We start from the raw sequence: 13951 nt of genomic DNA, 5'->3' as shown, positions 1-13951 counted from the left end.
CTTCCTGTTCATTTACATAATTATGAACCGTAATGTTGTGGTTGTTTTAACTAAATCCAGATTTGTTTGTTCTTTTTGAGTACTTCAGAACTTTTCAGCATTTACAAATTGAGTTTTCATAGCAGTGTTGAAATTTCCACTGCTTAAATATTTAAACTTGAAATGTTAGTACTTGAATTTCAAAAAGGTGAATTCAGACTATTCTAAATTCAGACTCTGTGTTAAGGTTTGCAGTATTATATTTATTGATTAACTAGGATTACATTTATATATTTAAAAAAAGGCCAAGTTCTGTATTTTGTACGATGTTAACGTGCTACAATTTCAATTGAGGGAGTAGAAATAAATGGGAGTTATAATGAAAAAGATATACAAATAGCAACACAGGACATTTGCTGTACAAGGTTTGTAGGATGTCAAGAAGTGTTGAGAAACAAGAAGGAAGACTTGGGAAAGTGCTGGAAATAAATACCAATCACATGAAGCAAAGTGTGTGCCCAGGTGGGAGCAGCTGTCTTTCGTCTCTACACTCAATCTATGACTGACAGGGCCAACTGAGAGACTAAAATATCAACCAGGATCCTGAATGGCCATGCACGCTTACAGAGATGTTCCATTTTGCAACATCATGGGAGGTTATTTAACATAACAGAAACCAACACACGAGTCGGTAGAGTCAGGATACACTGTCTTTTTACATAGATTAATAGATTAGATTTGTAATAATCTAGTGATCTTTTTCAATAGATGGTCTTTGCTGGCATTACAATGCTCTCATGAAGACTGACCACAAACCCAGCCCCCCCTTTCTGAGCAGAAGATGGTATGACTTGAGGGTGCAGGCTATTTTAGAAGGTGGTAGTGGAATGTCCAGCTGTTAAGCTGATGACCTACAGCACACTCTGCCAGTGTAACAGATAGTGTAGAGCTACAGTGACTGCACAGCTACATCATGGAAAACGTGGAAGTGTTTGACTCACCAGGAAAGGGACGTGGTTTAAGGGCCACAAAGGAAGTATGGGCTGGGGATGTTCTTTTTGCAGAACCTTGCTTTGCTTCTGTTGTCTTTGATAGGTAAGTAGTTTTACATGTTGTATTAAAGGAAATCTTTTAAAAGTAGATTTAGTTCTACTCAGTTCAGAATGGGTGTAGCAGCGCACCACCCACATCAGGCTTTAATATAAGGACAGAAACAAATGTGTGGTGATTGGATATAGTATGATGTCATAGTGGCATTTTTTCATTCTAACATTAGCCTATTTCCAGCTTTATTCTTGGTTACAGTATATTGAAAAGTAATGCTGGGATATACAAGTTTAATTTCTCACTGTATCATGGGAGATAAAACTAATTCTTTTTGTATGGATATTGTAAAATATTCATATTCAGAATGTATGTGAAATTAATAATAAATAAATAGTATTCAAATTTCAAAATGGAAGAAAGATTTATGAATTAATTATTAATTGTTTATCACACAATCAACACCGCACTGCAATGTTATACACAGATGATGCTATGTATTTCAGCATTACTAAATATTATGCATTTATCAGGAACCACAGTGAAACTGATAAGAAGATTATGGTGGGTGTTTGCACAATGATGCAGCAAGTAGCACCTGCCTCACACCTCCTGGTTTGATCATTGGTTACTGTCTGTGTGGAATTTTGCCAGTTTTATCCATGTCCATGTGGGTTTCCTCTGAGTTCTCTGGTTTCCTCCCAAGAACATGCCAGTAGGTAGATTGGCTACTCTAAATTGCCTCTATGTTTGAATGAATGTGTGAATGTGTGTTCATGGTGTCATGTGATGGGCCAGCACATAGTGAGAGGTTTTTCTGCCTTCCACCCAATGTGCTTTTCCCATGACTTGTAGCTATTATCATTCAGCTCAGTTAATGAGATAGAAAGACTCCTAATAGTGCATAATAAAGGTTGCTAGACTCTTGTCATCTTGTCAGGAAATGAAATAAATAAACTCTCTCTCACTCTCTCTCTCTCTCTCTCTCTCTCTCTCTCTCTCTCTCTCTCTCTCTCTCTCTCTCTCACTGCCTCAATTATGGTCTTTGTCTTTTCTGGCCTCTCCAGTTTTGCAGCTCATGTGTGTCACAACTGCTTCCGTCGGCAGCAGAAGCTGCAGCGTTGTGGCCAATGTCGGTTTGCACAGTACTGCGATCGCACATGTCAGCGTGCAGCCTGGGAAGAACACAAAAATGAGTGTGCTGCCATTAAGAGCCATGGCAAAGTGCCCAATGAAAACATCCGGTGAGAGTCTGGACATTTCGAGAAGGGTGTGAAAAACACCAATATTAAATCAGTAGTATACAAACTTGCATTACTTAATCACTATTTAGTGAAAGATCTGACTTTAATACAAATGTGCATACACAACCTGGTTCAGGTTTATTAGAAATAGAAAGAAAAACCAGCAATATCGAATGCCCTTCTTCGTTGTCTTTGGCTAGTCTTGCTGCTCGTATTATGTGGCGTCTTGATAAGGATGGTGGTGTGATCTCAGACCTTCAGCTCATTACACTGGATGACCTGGAAGACCATATCTCAGACATCCCTGAGATTGATCTGAAGGAGCTCAAAGTAGATATTCACAACTTCTTGGATTACTGGCCCAGAACATGCAAGCAACACACTGTTGACAGCATCTCACACATCTTTGGATTGGTATGTAAGAATGTGGACTCTTGGTTTCAAAACGCCAATTCCTTTTCAATTGCTATTACTTACTAGATCCACAAATAACACTCTCCCCCGTAACTAACATGTTTTACACTAGATCAATTGCAATGGCTTCATGATAAGTGATCATAAAGGCCTGCAGGCGGTGGGTGTTGGTCTCTTCCCTAACCTCTGTCTGGTCAACCATGACTGCTGGCCAAACTGCACAGTTATCCTCAACAACGGCAAGTAAGTGCACTCAGTGCTCACTGTCTCTGAAAGTGTGCATCCCAAACTAACATTAGTGGTCAGTATAAAGACAGCACATACAAGTCAGTGGAAGCGGATAATGGATGAGGCTGTGGATGGTTAAAGGAAGTAAGAACGTGAAGTGAAAGAGACAGGAAGCAAATTTAGGGCAAGATTGAAACAAATCTACAGTAGTTTTAATGATAACAAAATTGCTCATGTGATGTAGTAGCTTAATCATGAAGTATACATTATGTATCACTGATATCCTGTTGTCCACTGAAGTTATGTGAAACATGTAGCCAAGTGATCACCAACTGCTCCTTTACATAAAAGTTGTGGTATTATTGATTCATGTATATGTTGACTTGTACTATTACTCATTTAAATAAAAATTTTACAGTACATTTCTTTTTTTGCAGTTCAGTTGAGCCTAAGTTTAGTCAGTTCAGTCTCTGAGTGAGTGAGGGTATTCAGAATGAGCACTCTGAAATAGCCGGGTTCTGCAATTTGCTTCTCACTTTGTCTTTCAGTCACTCTGCCATCAGTACTATGTATCATACTCAGAAGAGGTGGGTCTGCTTGGCCACAATTCATCAGCCAAGCTCTTTGTTTCTTGTTATATTCCTTTTACTATAATGTCCTTAATCACACTATTTGATGATTAGCTACCCAAATACAGCTATCTTCAAATAACCAACATCATAACAGGAAAACGCTTACATTTTCAGATCAGGATTAGCCTAAAAACAATTTTTTGGAAAGTATGGTTTAACACAAAAAGCTATTCTAGTTTATATGCAGTTGATTTTGTTTTAACCAAACTTACAAAGCTAGTAATCCTTTTTTTTTAAACCAAGATGGCTGATGCTGTTGGGTGGTTGGTCCAATTTTTCCATCATTTGTTTCCACCATGCTCTTAACCTTCACTTGATTCCAGATTTTGTCAACATATAGATGTCTTGGCTTTTTGTAAAACTGCATATTTATATCTCCTGTCTTCATCCTCTGTTACTATACTTACTGTAACGTTCTTCCTGCATTTCTATATGTTCCATTACTTGTTTCAAAGTAACTGAAAGCTACTCCTTATGTCTACTTACAGCTACTTTCAAATCAAAGTCACACATTGTATATGATCAATATACAATTTTTACTGACATGCAGAACTCACATCTCTGCTGTTTGAGATTTTGTATTTTACTGTAGAAAATATCTGGGGAACTTCATTAAATGACATATGGCCATGGTTCTCAAAATATGATCTTGGGTCCATGAAGCAGAGCAGGGGGGTCTGCTATTTTATATTTTGTTACAGTGGTAGAAATCACCACAAAAAGTAATGATCAATGTTTTCATTATATATTATTGAGTTATTATAGTCATCAGCCTATGTTCATTTGCCTATAAATAATGTCAATGTGGTCAAAAGATCTTTGAGTAGAAAAGTTCTGAAATAAATGCTATTCAATAATGGCGTCAATAAATAACTAAAATCATTTTTGTACACTAAACAATGAGCCTAATATTTGAATGGCTAGATTATATAGATAAAATAAATCTGTACTGAGGGTGTCAGCAGAACTTTTTTTAAATAATTAAAAGGGTTCATGGCTGCAAAATGTTTGAGAACCCCTGGTATATGGAGTAAGCTGTGTGTTTGATGACTGATGCTGAATTGTGAGAGATTTAACACTTTCTGTAATGACAATACCGGATTAAAAAACACTCCAAATATGCACTTTTTGCAGTAAAAGCTTTTGGATTTCAACAGACTTGTTTCTTGTCTCAGAATTGAGCTACGGGCCCTGGTTAAGATCACTGTGGGGGAGGAATTGACTGTGGCATATGTGGACTACCTGAATCTGTCTGAGGACCGCAAACGCATGCTAAAGCAGCAATACTTCTTTGACTGCACCTGTGATCATTGCACCAACAAAACTAATGATGACCTGAAGATGGCTGGTGCAGAAGTGGATGGAGTTAAGGTGAGTTTTCACACTTTTTTTATAGATTGATTTATAGGTTTATTTAATCAGTTAATAAAGGCTAGTGTGTGCTACAGCTCAATGAGCTTGACTCTACAGATATTTGTGTTATTTAAAAAATGTCAATCTGAACGTAATTGCACTCATTAGTGTATGGCCTAGGCCCTAGGGCTTCCCATTCTTTAAAGTTCCAAGACGTGAGAGATGAGAAAATAGCCTTAGTATCAGTAGATATCTGTAGACCTAAGGACCTGATGTCCAGGCACATTTGTGCTATATTTAGACTCTCTATCTTTGTTATGCTGGACCAGTACAAGCATAGTTACCAGGGCCTTGTTGTTGTTGTTGTTGTTGTTGTTGTTGTTGTTTTTAACACCAAATTGGGCTAGTTTGTGTGTGGCTATTTTATAAAATGTAGTCTGTGGTCACAAATATCTTGGTTAAAAGTAAATAATCAGAATTAAATCTGTCCAATTTCTGCAAACATAGGCTATGGCAAGCAAAGGGACCAAGGTGCAGACATCTTTGATATATAGAACCATTTCTGTACAATATATTGTAAAGATTGTGTGAAAGAAAGATTATGTCTGTGGATGTTTGTACTAGGCATATTGCAGAAAAATTTGGGCTAATATCAATTTTTTTTTAATGAGTTTTGAGATGTAGTTGAGCTGTACACTTAAATAACTAGTACATGCAATGCGCTGGAGAATATCACAAGAACCCAATGAGTAATTCTCATGAGTAAATATTTTTGTCATATTGAGAACTTGGAATTATCAGGTATTATTTGGCTTGTTACTGTTATAAATATGTTGTGTACATACCACTGAATATATGTAAGATGTTTTACACCAAAATATTCCTTAAAAGTATAGACAAATATCAAGTTTTTGACTTTATTGGGGTCATAACTTTATGGCCCAATATATTATATCACAGAATTGACTGATGGAACCTTATTATTCAAGGGTCTCAATATGTTCCATTTTGACTGATTTGGTATAATCAATACCTCACTTTATCAAAGGTACCAGATGAGAAGGTGAAGGAAATAACAGAATATAGTCAGGAGATGCTGAAGAAAATGGAGAAGGCCCGTATAGATGCAAACTACAATGAGGTATGTTAGATCTAGCCAACACACACACATGTATTACATCACTGCATAAAGGTTCTGTTTAATAGGTTCTCAATTTTTATTTAAAAAAAAATCACATCTCTTTTAAATTGAATGGCATAATTGGTCTCTGTGCAACTTCACCACAACATGTAGTAAGCGTTCCTTATTTCATTACCTTAAAATTAATGACTCTTTAAGGAACTAGCCATCACAAAACATGGTTATTTTTTATGAAGATGCATTAATTTAGCTATGCATCACTTTTATGCTTTATCTGCTCTCGGTAGGTGGTAAAGATCTGCCGAGAATGTACGGAAAAGCAGGAAAACGTCCTTGCTGATACCCACATCTACCAGCTAAAGATGTGGAGTACACTCAGTGAGGTCCTTTCCTACTTGCAGTTCTTTGAGGAGGCAGCTATCTATTCACGCAAGATGGTGGATGGATACATGTAAGTACAGACTTTTGGGAATCAAATGGGAGTCCATGATAAACACAAATAGTGTATGTACACTGATATTCTCAAACTTTTGACCATCTTTTTCTTGTGACCCCAAAATAGGAAACTATACAATCCAAACAATGCCCAACTAGGCATGGCTACAATGAGAGCAGGAGTGACTCACTGGCAGGCTGGGCAAATAGAGGTGGCACATAGCATGATCTGCAAAGCATATGCCATTCTCATGGTGACTCATGGGCCCACACATCCCATTACTAAGGACTTAGAGGTAAATGTATATCCTGTGTTATACACAATACCCTATAATAGATAAATCAGTATTCCATGATTGGGTTGCTCCAACATAGATTAGGCTTTAATTTGGATTAAATCAAAGATTATCTATAAAACCATTTGCACCAAACTTAAAGCTTTGTTTAAAATAAATAGGATTTACTTATTTATATAGCACTTATTATATATGCATTTATATAGCACTTATTATATATGCAATTATGAATTCTGGTTTTACGTAGTTTTGCAGTAAATGTAGATTAACTTTAATCCTTTTACTATATTACTTTAAAATTCAGTTAGTAATATTGCAGCATCTGTAGTTTAAACTTTAAAAATGGCAGCATATTTTAGATTGATTACAGAAAAAGAACTTCTCAAAAGAGACGTTTTCCCCTATAACATTGGGGGTTTACATATTTAGACGGGCAAATTCTTCATAATGGCCAATCAGAATTATCAATACCCCCAGTTTTAATTGGAAGTTAAGATTTGAACCATAACTTAAGGTTAAAATAAAATTTAGCCCAACAATATTTAAATTTGTATTTAAAACATTAAATTTTGTTTAATTTATTTGTTGATGCCACATGCTACATGTTTAAAAACCCATGAAACTGAAAACTTTCCATCTTTATAATCATCTTGGTGCAGCTAAGTCCCTCTGCTTTTCCTCTAAAGGCTATGCGCATGCAGACAGAGATGGAGCTGCGAATGTTTAAGCAGAATGAGTACATTTACCACACCATGCGTGAGGCAGCGCTTAAAAACCAGCCCGTACAGATGATGTCAGAGCCAATTGAGGAGGGTATCAAGAGTCTTTTCCGCAAGAAGTGACCTCAAACAGCTCACACACTGCCATCCTTATGATTACTTGGTATGGAACTCATCACTGTGACTTAAGATACTCAGACCAGTTATCAGTATAACTGACAGCTATTTAAAACCACTTGCAGTACTTTTCGGTAATTTCTTAGATAATATAATCAAAATAAAATCAAAAGGTTTTTAGGTTGTATTTTATAGGTCATGTATTTCTTTTTGATTTAATAGCCTACACATTTTGAATTGTGTATTTTGTAAATAAAGAGTCATCACCAGCTGAAAGATGTTTAAAGTGTATTTTTCTAAGAACCCAAATGTCGCTTTCAATTTGTCTAATGCTGTCCCCCCCAATGATGAGGAAATATCAATCTGTCCCCCCCAATATACAGTAGAAAATATTTTCTATATGTCCCCCTTTAACCCTGCCAACGGATCTGTCTTATCTTCATCTATTCTATTTATTTATGTCTATTCCTTTTTAATATATTTCCGTTTGTTAAGGAAAATAAGTGTGTGCCCCACCTCCAATTGTACACTTGGTTGCACCCATACTCAATGCAAGTTCGTTGATATATTTTAGCAGCTCAGTCTGTAAGAAATGGAGACAGCAGCCAAGTGTAGAAAAGTACAGCAGAGCATACAAGCTTTTTTTCAGACAGTAAGTAACTAGATACCTAAATAGTAGGTAACCTTAGCTTAGTATAGAAGGCATCATACCATGGCTTGGTTTGTTCTTAAGAACGTCAATTAACTTTTGATATTTGCACACCCACGAAGTAGGCTAGGCTAACGTCAGTTCCAGTTTTTGACCTCAAATATAAGGCTCAGCATAATGCTGAGATGTGCTAGCTTGTCGACGAGAGATATGGAACTAACGTCTGAGTTGTGGCCATATTGTAGTTAAACATTCAGAACTAGTTATGGCAGTTTGTCTTTAGAATTAAGAAAAGAAAACTCCAGTACCCTTTACATAGCTAATGTTTCAGGTTACCACTATATATTGTTGTACACTTTGTACACTTATTACATAGCAAGCTAAACAGCATGATGACATTAACATAATAAATGACACCAGTTACGCAAACATAATATTCAGTTTATCAAATTAAATTGATCATCTAAGTCAGTCATTGCTCTTCTGGGAAAATAATGGTACCTGGTCACAATGCAGGCAGCACAGCATTGCTTGGAAGCATACGTGGGGAAATTGTATTTACAACATATATACTGTTGAATTTAGTTTCATACTTAGCCATCCTTTATGAGTTTGTTTAAAAGTCGTGATTGCGTGTTTAATGTTAGCGTGTGTGGTTTGCCTGCACACATCTTAGCTCGCCTGTACATGGTGTGGTAGGTTTCATGGTAGGTTATGGAGCAGAGAATATATCTGCCCACAGGACGTCCACAGCGCCCTACAATTTCCCCATGCTGTGGGAGCTTCTATCACTCAGAAATCACGTGAATTCAAACGGTAACTGTAATCCTAAAACTATGTTCTAAATATGCTTGGACCCCCCCATGTCCATACCATGGTTACGCCCTTGAATGCGGTTGAAATGTCCAGTGGTTAATTTAGTGTCACAGCACAATTATAAATGAAAGAGCATCATGACAACTGTGGGAAAATGTACTCATGTTTAATACAATCAGTGTAATCATGTTTAACAAGAACAGTGTTTTTCATGACAAGCGTTTACTGGTTCTCTTGAAGACAATGCTGCCCAGAGTCATGGTCTGAAAGGGAAAAAGAGTACCATGGTTTGGTCAGATGACTGGTAAATAATCAAGTACACCAAATAAATGTAAGTGGCCATTTACAGAAAATAAACTTTGATAATGGAAGGAGATATGAAGAGAGATCTCCAGTCTGTACTCACATGCACAATTGTGTCGGCATCCAAAAGCTCTGTGACTGAGTCAATACCCTTTAGATTTGTCTTCAGCTTGTTGCCCTCTTGTGTCACAACGGTCTATAAGATAGCAAGACATATTTAATGAAATTAATACCATTCACTACCAAGCCATGTTTAATAAGCTCATTATGTAAGGCTGTATGAAAAGTACTAAGTGCTTGAACCAAAATCCTAACGCATGGATAAGTGCAAAATCTGATCTTTTATAGCATGAAGCACTGAATGCATGCATAGAGACACAGAGCTACAGAAATATGACAGTCTTGCCTTGACTTTTTCTCCAGTTATTGTCTCCACTTCACATTCTTGTCCTATAGTGAAGGAGTGAACCATAACTTTGCTCCCTGTGGTAACTGTTACTTTGAAGCTGTTGCCATTCTGTTCGATCTCAGAGACACTTTTGATGTCTTTGCCTTTCTCGATGAGGTCATCAGAAAGACCTAGAAGAAGAGGTTTTGTTTCAACAGTAATTCAGTCCAGCAAATCTCATTCTAAATGCAAAATCTAGCATGCTCAGTTTTTCTTAATCAAAAAAAAAAAAAACTATTCCGTTTAGTTTGTTTGATAGAAATATTATGAAAATAGAACAGACATGAAGTATATCATCTAATAAATCCCATCGATCAAGTGTAAACCTTGCAAGTTGTGAAATATTTTCCTCGGCACACCTACCAACAGCCTTCATGAAAGGCACAAAGCCCTCTTGGCTTTCCAGTTGATATTTTCCGGAGAAAGACATGACAGGACAGGAGTAATGAGGAGAAATTCCAACTTCTGAGACTTTTTATATTTACATACAGTACTGTAATGATTAACAGAAGAGGGTGGAGATTCCATCTGATGTTTGTCATACACTCACTCTTATTGGTTAACATGTTTGTACACACAATGCATATTAGTGTTTGTAGAGTAAATGTGGCTCTCTGGTCAGATTGGCCAAGGCCTTCCGTAGATGCAATGTTGACCTTTGGCCCAGCATTCACTTAAAACTTTACTCAGCATATCTCTCAGCTCATGATGATCAAAGCATTTAAATACAATTGGTTTAATTGTAGTGCATTATACCAACTTATCCACCAATTTGACACCATTTTAATGGCAAAAACAATTGAGTTTAAATACTATTATGGTTCAGCATTACGGTAAGTGCTTTTGACTATATTATCTCCATTTTTCTCCAATCAGTGTCTCCACCTCCCACTCTTATCCTAATGAAGAACTTAATCATAACTTTGCTCCCCATAGTAACTGTCACTTTACAGCTTTCTCCATTTTGTTCGATCAACGAGGCACTCATTTTACCCATTTTCACCTCTTCAGGAAAGCTTAAGAAATACTACTATTTCACCAACATGGACACCACAATTAATAAATCCTACTATTTTCCCAAAACTTTACACTGTTAAACTAATCTAATCACACATAAATTAATACTTTTTTTCTATTTTACCTATCTTCAGGATTTTTTGTAAGTATATGGTAACCCATACAAAACAGTTTCCTCAATCTTCATACAAAGTTGTTTTTTTTTTTTTTTTACTTTTAATTACACCACAGTTCTATATTTACCCTTAAAATTATTATTATTATTCTGTTAATCACTTTAAAGCATATTTTAGGGGTCAGCCTGTAGTAAGTTGTAACTAGATTCAGATCTTAAATCTGTATTCTTTAATTGGTGACACTGGTGGACTCTGAACTTAAAGCTTCTCCTCTCAGTCAGAGGTTATCAGTTATTTCGCCATTACTTTGTCTTATCAGAAACAAATCACTGAAGTCTTTTTTCTTATATAAATTAGTGCACACATGAATGTGCAGATTGAAAAGTGATCATGAGATGTACATTAAATGCATCTAAAACATCCCACCGAAGCATATGTAAAAAAAAAAAAAAAAAAAAAAAAAAAAAATCACATATATAATATAGTAATACCATTTAAAGTGAGCTGCCTGTACCAAATTCATTAACCCAGATAACAGCGTTAAGGAAGATAACACGTGAACATATTGGCCTCATCAATTGATTGTGTACTTTTACAACATGCTTATTTTTATAGACATCAAATCCAAATGACATCAGCCTCCAATAAACATAGTTGCACAAGTGACACAGAATATATTTTCACTACATTTATTATCAACATAACTGTAATAAGTCAGTAACCACCATAGCCACTACATGTTAATCTTTAAATGATACCATAATTATATTCGACATAAAGCCATTTCAAATTGGAGTGCATTATAGTGTATAAGAGCCAGTGAAGAGCTCCAGTAATATAAAAATCAGACAAATACAGTGCTGGTTTCACAGAGGCTCACTGGTGAATTCTGTTGGACAAATGCTGTGTGGACAGATGCAGCAGTTTCATGAGGAGATCTGCACCAGGGCCATAACTGCTCTCTGGATCAGATTCATCATCAGCTAGACATGACAGATCAGTGCTGCAGCTCTCTGTAAAAGAAAATGTATGTAAATAATCCAAATGTATAATAAAAAAAAGACTATCTATCTACCAGAGCATCAAAACAATAGATAAGCATAGTAAGTAAATCACAGCCCATCTCCTAAAAGTGTATTTAATTACACTTTCACATGAAATTTTAGCAGCACAATTATTGCTCAAGTATAGGAAATTTACCCAATCATATACAGCATACACTTTATGTGTTACCAAACCAATTATGTATCCGATGTTGCAAACCAAAGCACAGTTTATGACGAGTTGTAAAATAAAGTTGACCTTATCTCTGTTGATGACTCAGTTAAGCACCAAAAGCCACACTGACCTCATGTCTATGTTGGTTTCTGACAAGGTCATAAGAGGATTGTTAAGATCACTGCACCATGATTTTGTTCTGCTCTCTGTCTCAAGCCCTTTTTGTCTCAACCTTGGCCCTTAACAAGTCTAACAATTTTTTGTCACCATAAATTGAGATCCGACAGTTGAATCATTTTCATGATAAGTGTTTTAACCCAGAGCTAGCTTACTCCATAGTGATATTATAGATATTCTTCAGTAATTGCTATATATAAACTGTGAGTGATCTCATCAGTAAACAGTAAAAAAAAACTATAAGTCAGTATTTGGTGTGATTTTTAAAAAGACATCAGGAACACTTTTTGTAACTTATTATGTGCAGTTTTCTAAGGAAATTGGCTGGTAAGGTTTACACCTTGGTGAATCTGCCACAGTTCTTGTGGAGAGTCTGACTATCAAACTTACTTCTGTTTTTGAAGATAAAACTTGACAGCCTTTTTGTAAAAAAAAAAAAAAAAAAAAAAAAAAAAAGTCTATTATGTAATATGTTAAATTAATGTTAAGTTTTCTGTAACATTACATTTGTTGTTGTAAAAGCCATGTTTGGAAATCGAAACTGCTTTACAGACTCAGACAAAGTCATAAAATAAACATCTGAGACATTTAAAATCGAAGCATTCTTTTAAAAATTTTTTTTTTTACCTGAGTTACAGCAGACACCTGGAGCAGCACAGCGTCCCCCCTCAGATCCACATGCACTCCCTCCATTCTCACATGGACTGGGAATGTAGTTCTCCTCCATGCAGCTTGCTGCTTCAGGAGAGCCCACAGAGCAGCCTAAACCTGCTACACAGCAAATATTGGGACCAAAGCAGCGGCCCCTGTCCCTGGGACCACACGCCATACACTACAAAATGAGAAAAATAAAGAAATGCATGGTAGTAACCGTTAAGTGGGATATTTTCACCATAACCAATACAAGTCTAATAAAAAAAATCATCATCTCTATTAAATCATTATGTGTTTTCATGGTACCTCAGGTGACACATTTAAGATAAATAAAGTATAAAGTACATAAAGTATATGTACTGTATATATACCTTGTGAGCTGGTGCATCTATCAGGGATCTTTTGCCACCTATTGGGCAGTTAGAGATGTAACAGGCCGAGCAGATAGAAAGAAAGCACAGCAAAGACACATACAGTGCAGCCCCAGACATAGCTGTAAAAATTAGAAGAAAGTGTAAACATATAAACATAAACTACAATGGAAGACAAGACAATAAACAATTAGAGACACATAAACTACCTCATATTTAAATTATTAGCAGCAGAAGCAGCAAAATATAGCTACTTACTGCTTGAGGAGCCTCTGATGCTGACAGTTGAGAAAGAGAGCAGAAGAGATGTTAGAGGCGTTAGAGGACAAAGAGAGTATTTTTATACTCACTTATTGAGTAAAGCAAGTGCCACATGTGCACGTCTACATCAAATGATTTAATCTTAATCACAGCAGTTAATAATCTAATTAGGTGAATAATTTGACGCATTAGGCCCCATGGTCTAATGTCAAGCAGAGGGTCACTACAGACTGTGCATGATCATGCATTTACCACAGGAGGGGACCAGCATAATTACGAGAAAGGAACACTTAGTCAAATGAAAAACAGACTTCATGTA

General features: G+C 36.2%; 3 protein-coding genes and 1 long non-coding RNA gene across 5 annotated transcripts; 2 read left to right on the top strand and 2 right to left on the bottom strand.

Moving 5' to 3' along the window:
• The first annotated feature begins 866 nt into the window (after positions 1-866).
• smyd1b (SET and MYND domain containing 1b) lies at positions 867-7878 on the top strand. 2 transcript variants are annotated; one of them, XM_017467162.3, is made up of 10 exons: positions 867-1074; positions 2091-2267; positions 2468-2681; positions 2794-2924; positions 3458-3496; positions 4717-4912; positions 5943-6035; positions 6323-6486; positions 6598-6766; positions 7453-7878. In XM_017467162.3, the coding sequence occupies exons 1-10, from the start codon at positions 953-955 to the stop codon at positions 7606-7608; spliced, it is 1461 nt and encodes a 486-aa protein (XP_017322651.2). In that variant the 5' UTR covers positions 867-952; the 3' UTR covers positions 7609-7878. The 2 variants fall into 2 exon arrangements, with proteins under 2 accessions (XP_017322651.2, XP_017322652.2); XM_017467163.3 differs by lacking the exon at positions 3458-3496 and having other exon boundaries at positions 868-1074.
• Positions 7879-9217: 1339 nt separating this feature from the next.
• Positions 9218-10251, bottom strand: fabp1 (fatty acid binding protein 1). Its single transcript, NM_001201025.1, has 4 exons — positions 10182-10251; positions 9777-9949; positions 9474-9566; positions 9218-9330 (listed from the first exon to the last, which is right to left on the bottom strand). The coding sequence occupies exons 1-4, from the start codon at positions 10246-10248 to the stop codon at positions 9277-9279; spliced, it is 387 nt and encodes a 128-aa protein (NP_001187954.1). The 5' UTR covers positions 10249-10251; the 3' UTR covers positions 9218-9276.
• A 218-nt stretch (positions 10252-10469) lies between these two features.
• On the top strand, positions 10470-13119 carry LOC124628188 (uncharacterized). The gene is made up of 3 exons (XR_006982549.2): positions 10470-10651; positions 11824-11978; positions 12985-13119. It is a non-coding gene; the product is annotated as an uncharacterized LOC124628188 (long non-coding RNA).
• On the bottom strand, positions 11417-13709 carry LOC108265942 (isotocin-neurophysin IT 2). Its single transcript, XM_017468822.3, has 4 exons — positions 13630-13709; positions 13372-13493; positions 12974-13178; positions 11417-11964 (listed from the first exon to the last, which is right to left on the bottom strand). The coding sequence occupies exons 2-4, from the start codon at positions 13489-13491 to the stop codon at positions 11828-11830; spliced, it is 462 nt and encodes a 153-aa protein (XP_017324311.1). The 5' UTR covers positions 13492-13493; positions 13630-13709; the 3' UTR covers positions 11417-11827.
• Positions 13710-13951: the final 242 nt, after the last annotated feature.

The sequence above is a fragment of the Ictalurus punctatus genome, chromosome 5, assembly GCF_001660625.3.
Source record: "Ictalurus punctatus breed USDA103 chromosome 5, Coco_2.0, whole genome shotgun sequence".
NCBI lineage: Eukaryota > Metazoa > Chordata > Actinopteri > Siluriformes > Ictaluridae > Ictalurus > Ictalurus punctatus.
The sequence above is the reverse complement of the archived record's forward strand: the minus strand, read 5'-3'. Positions and strand labels throughout refer to the sequence as shown.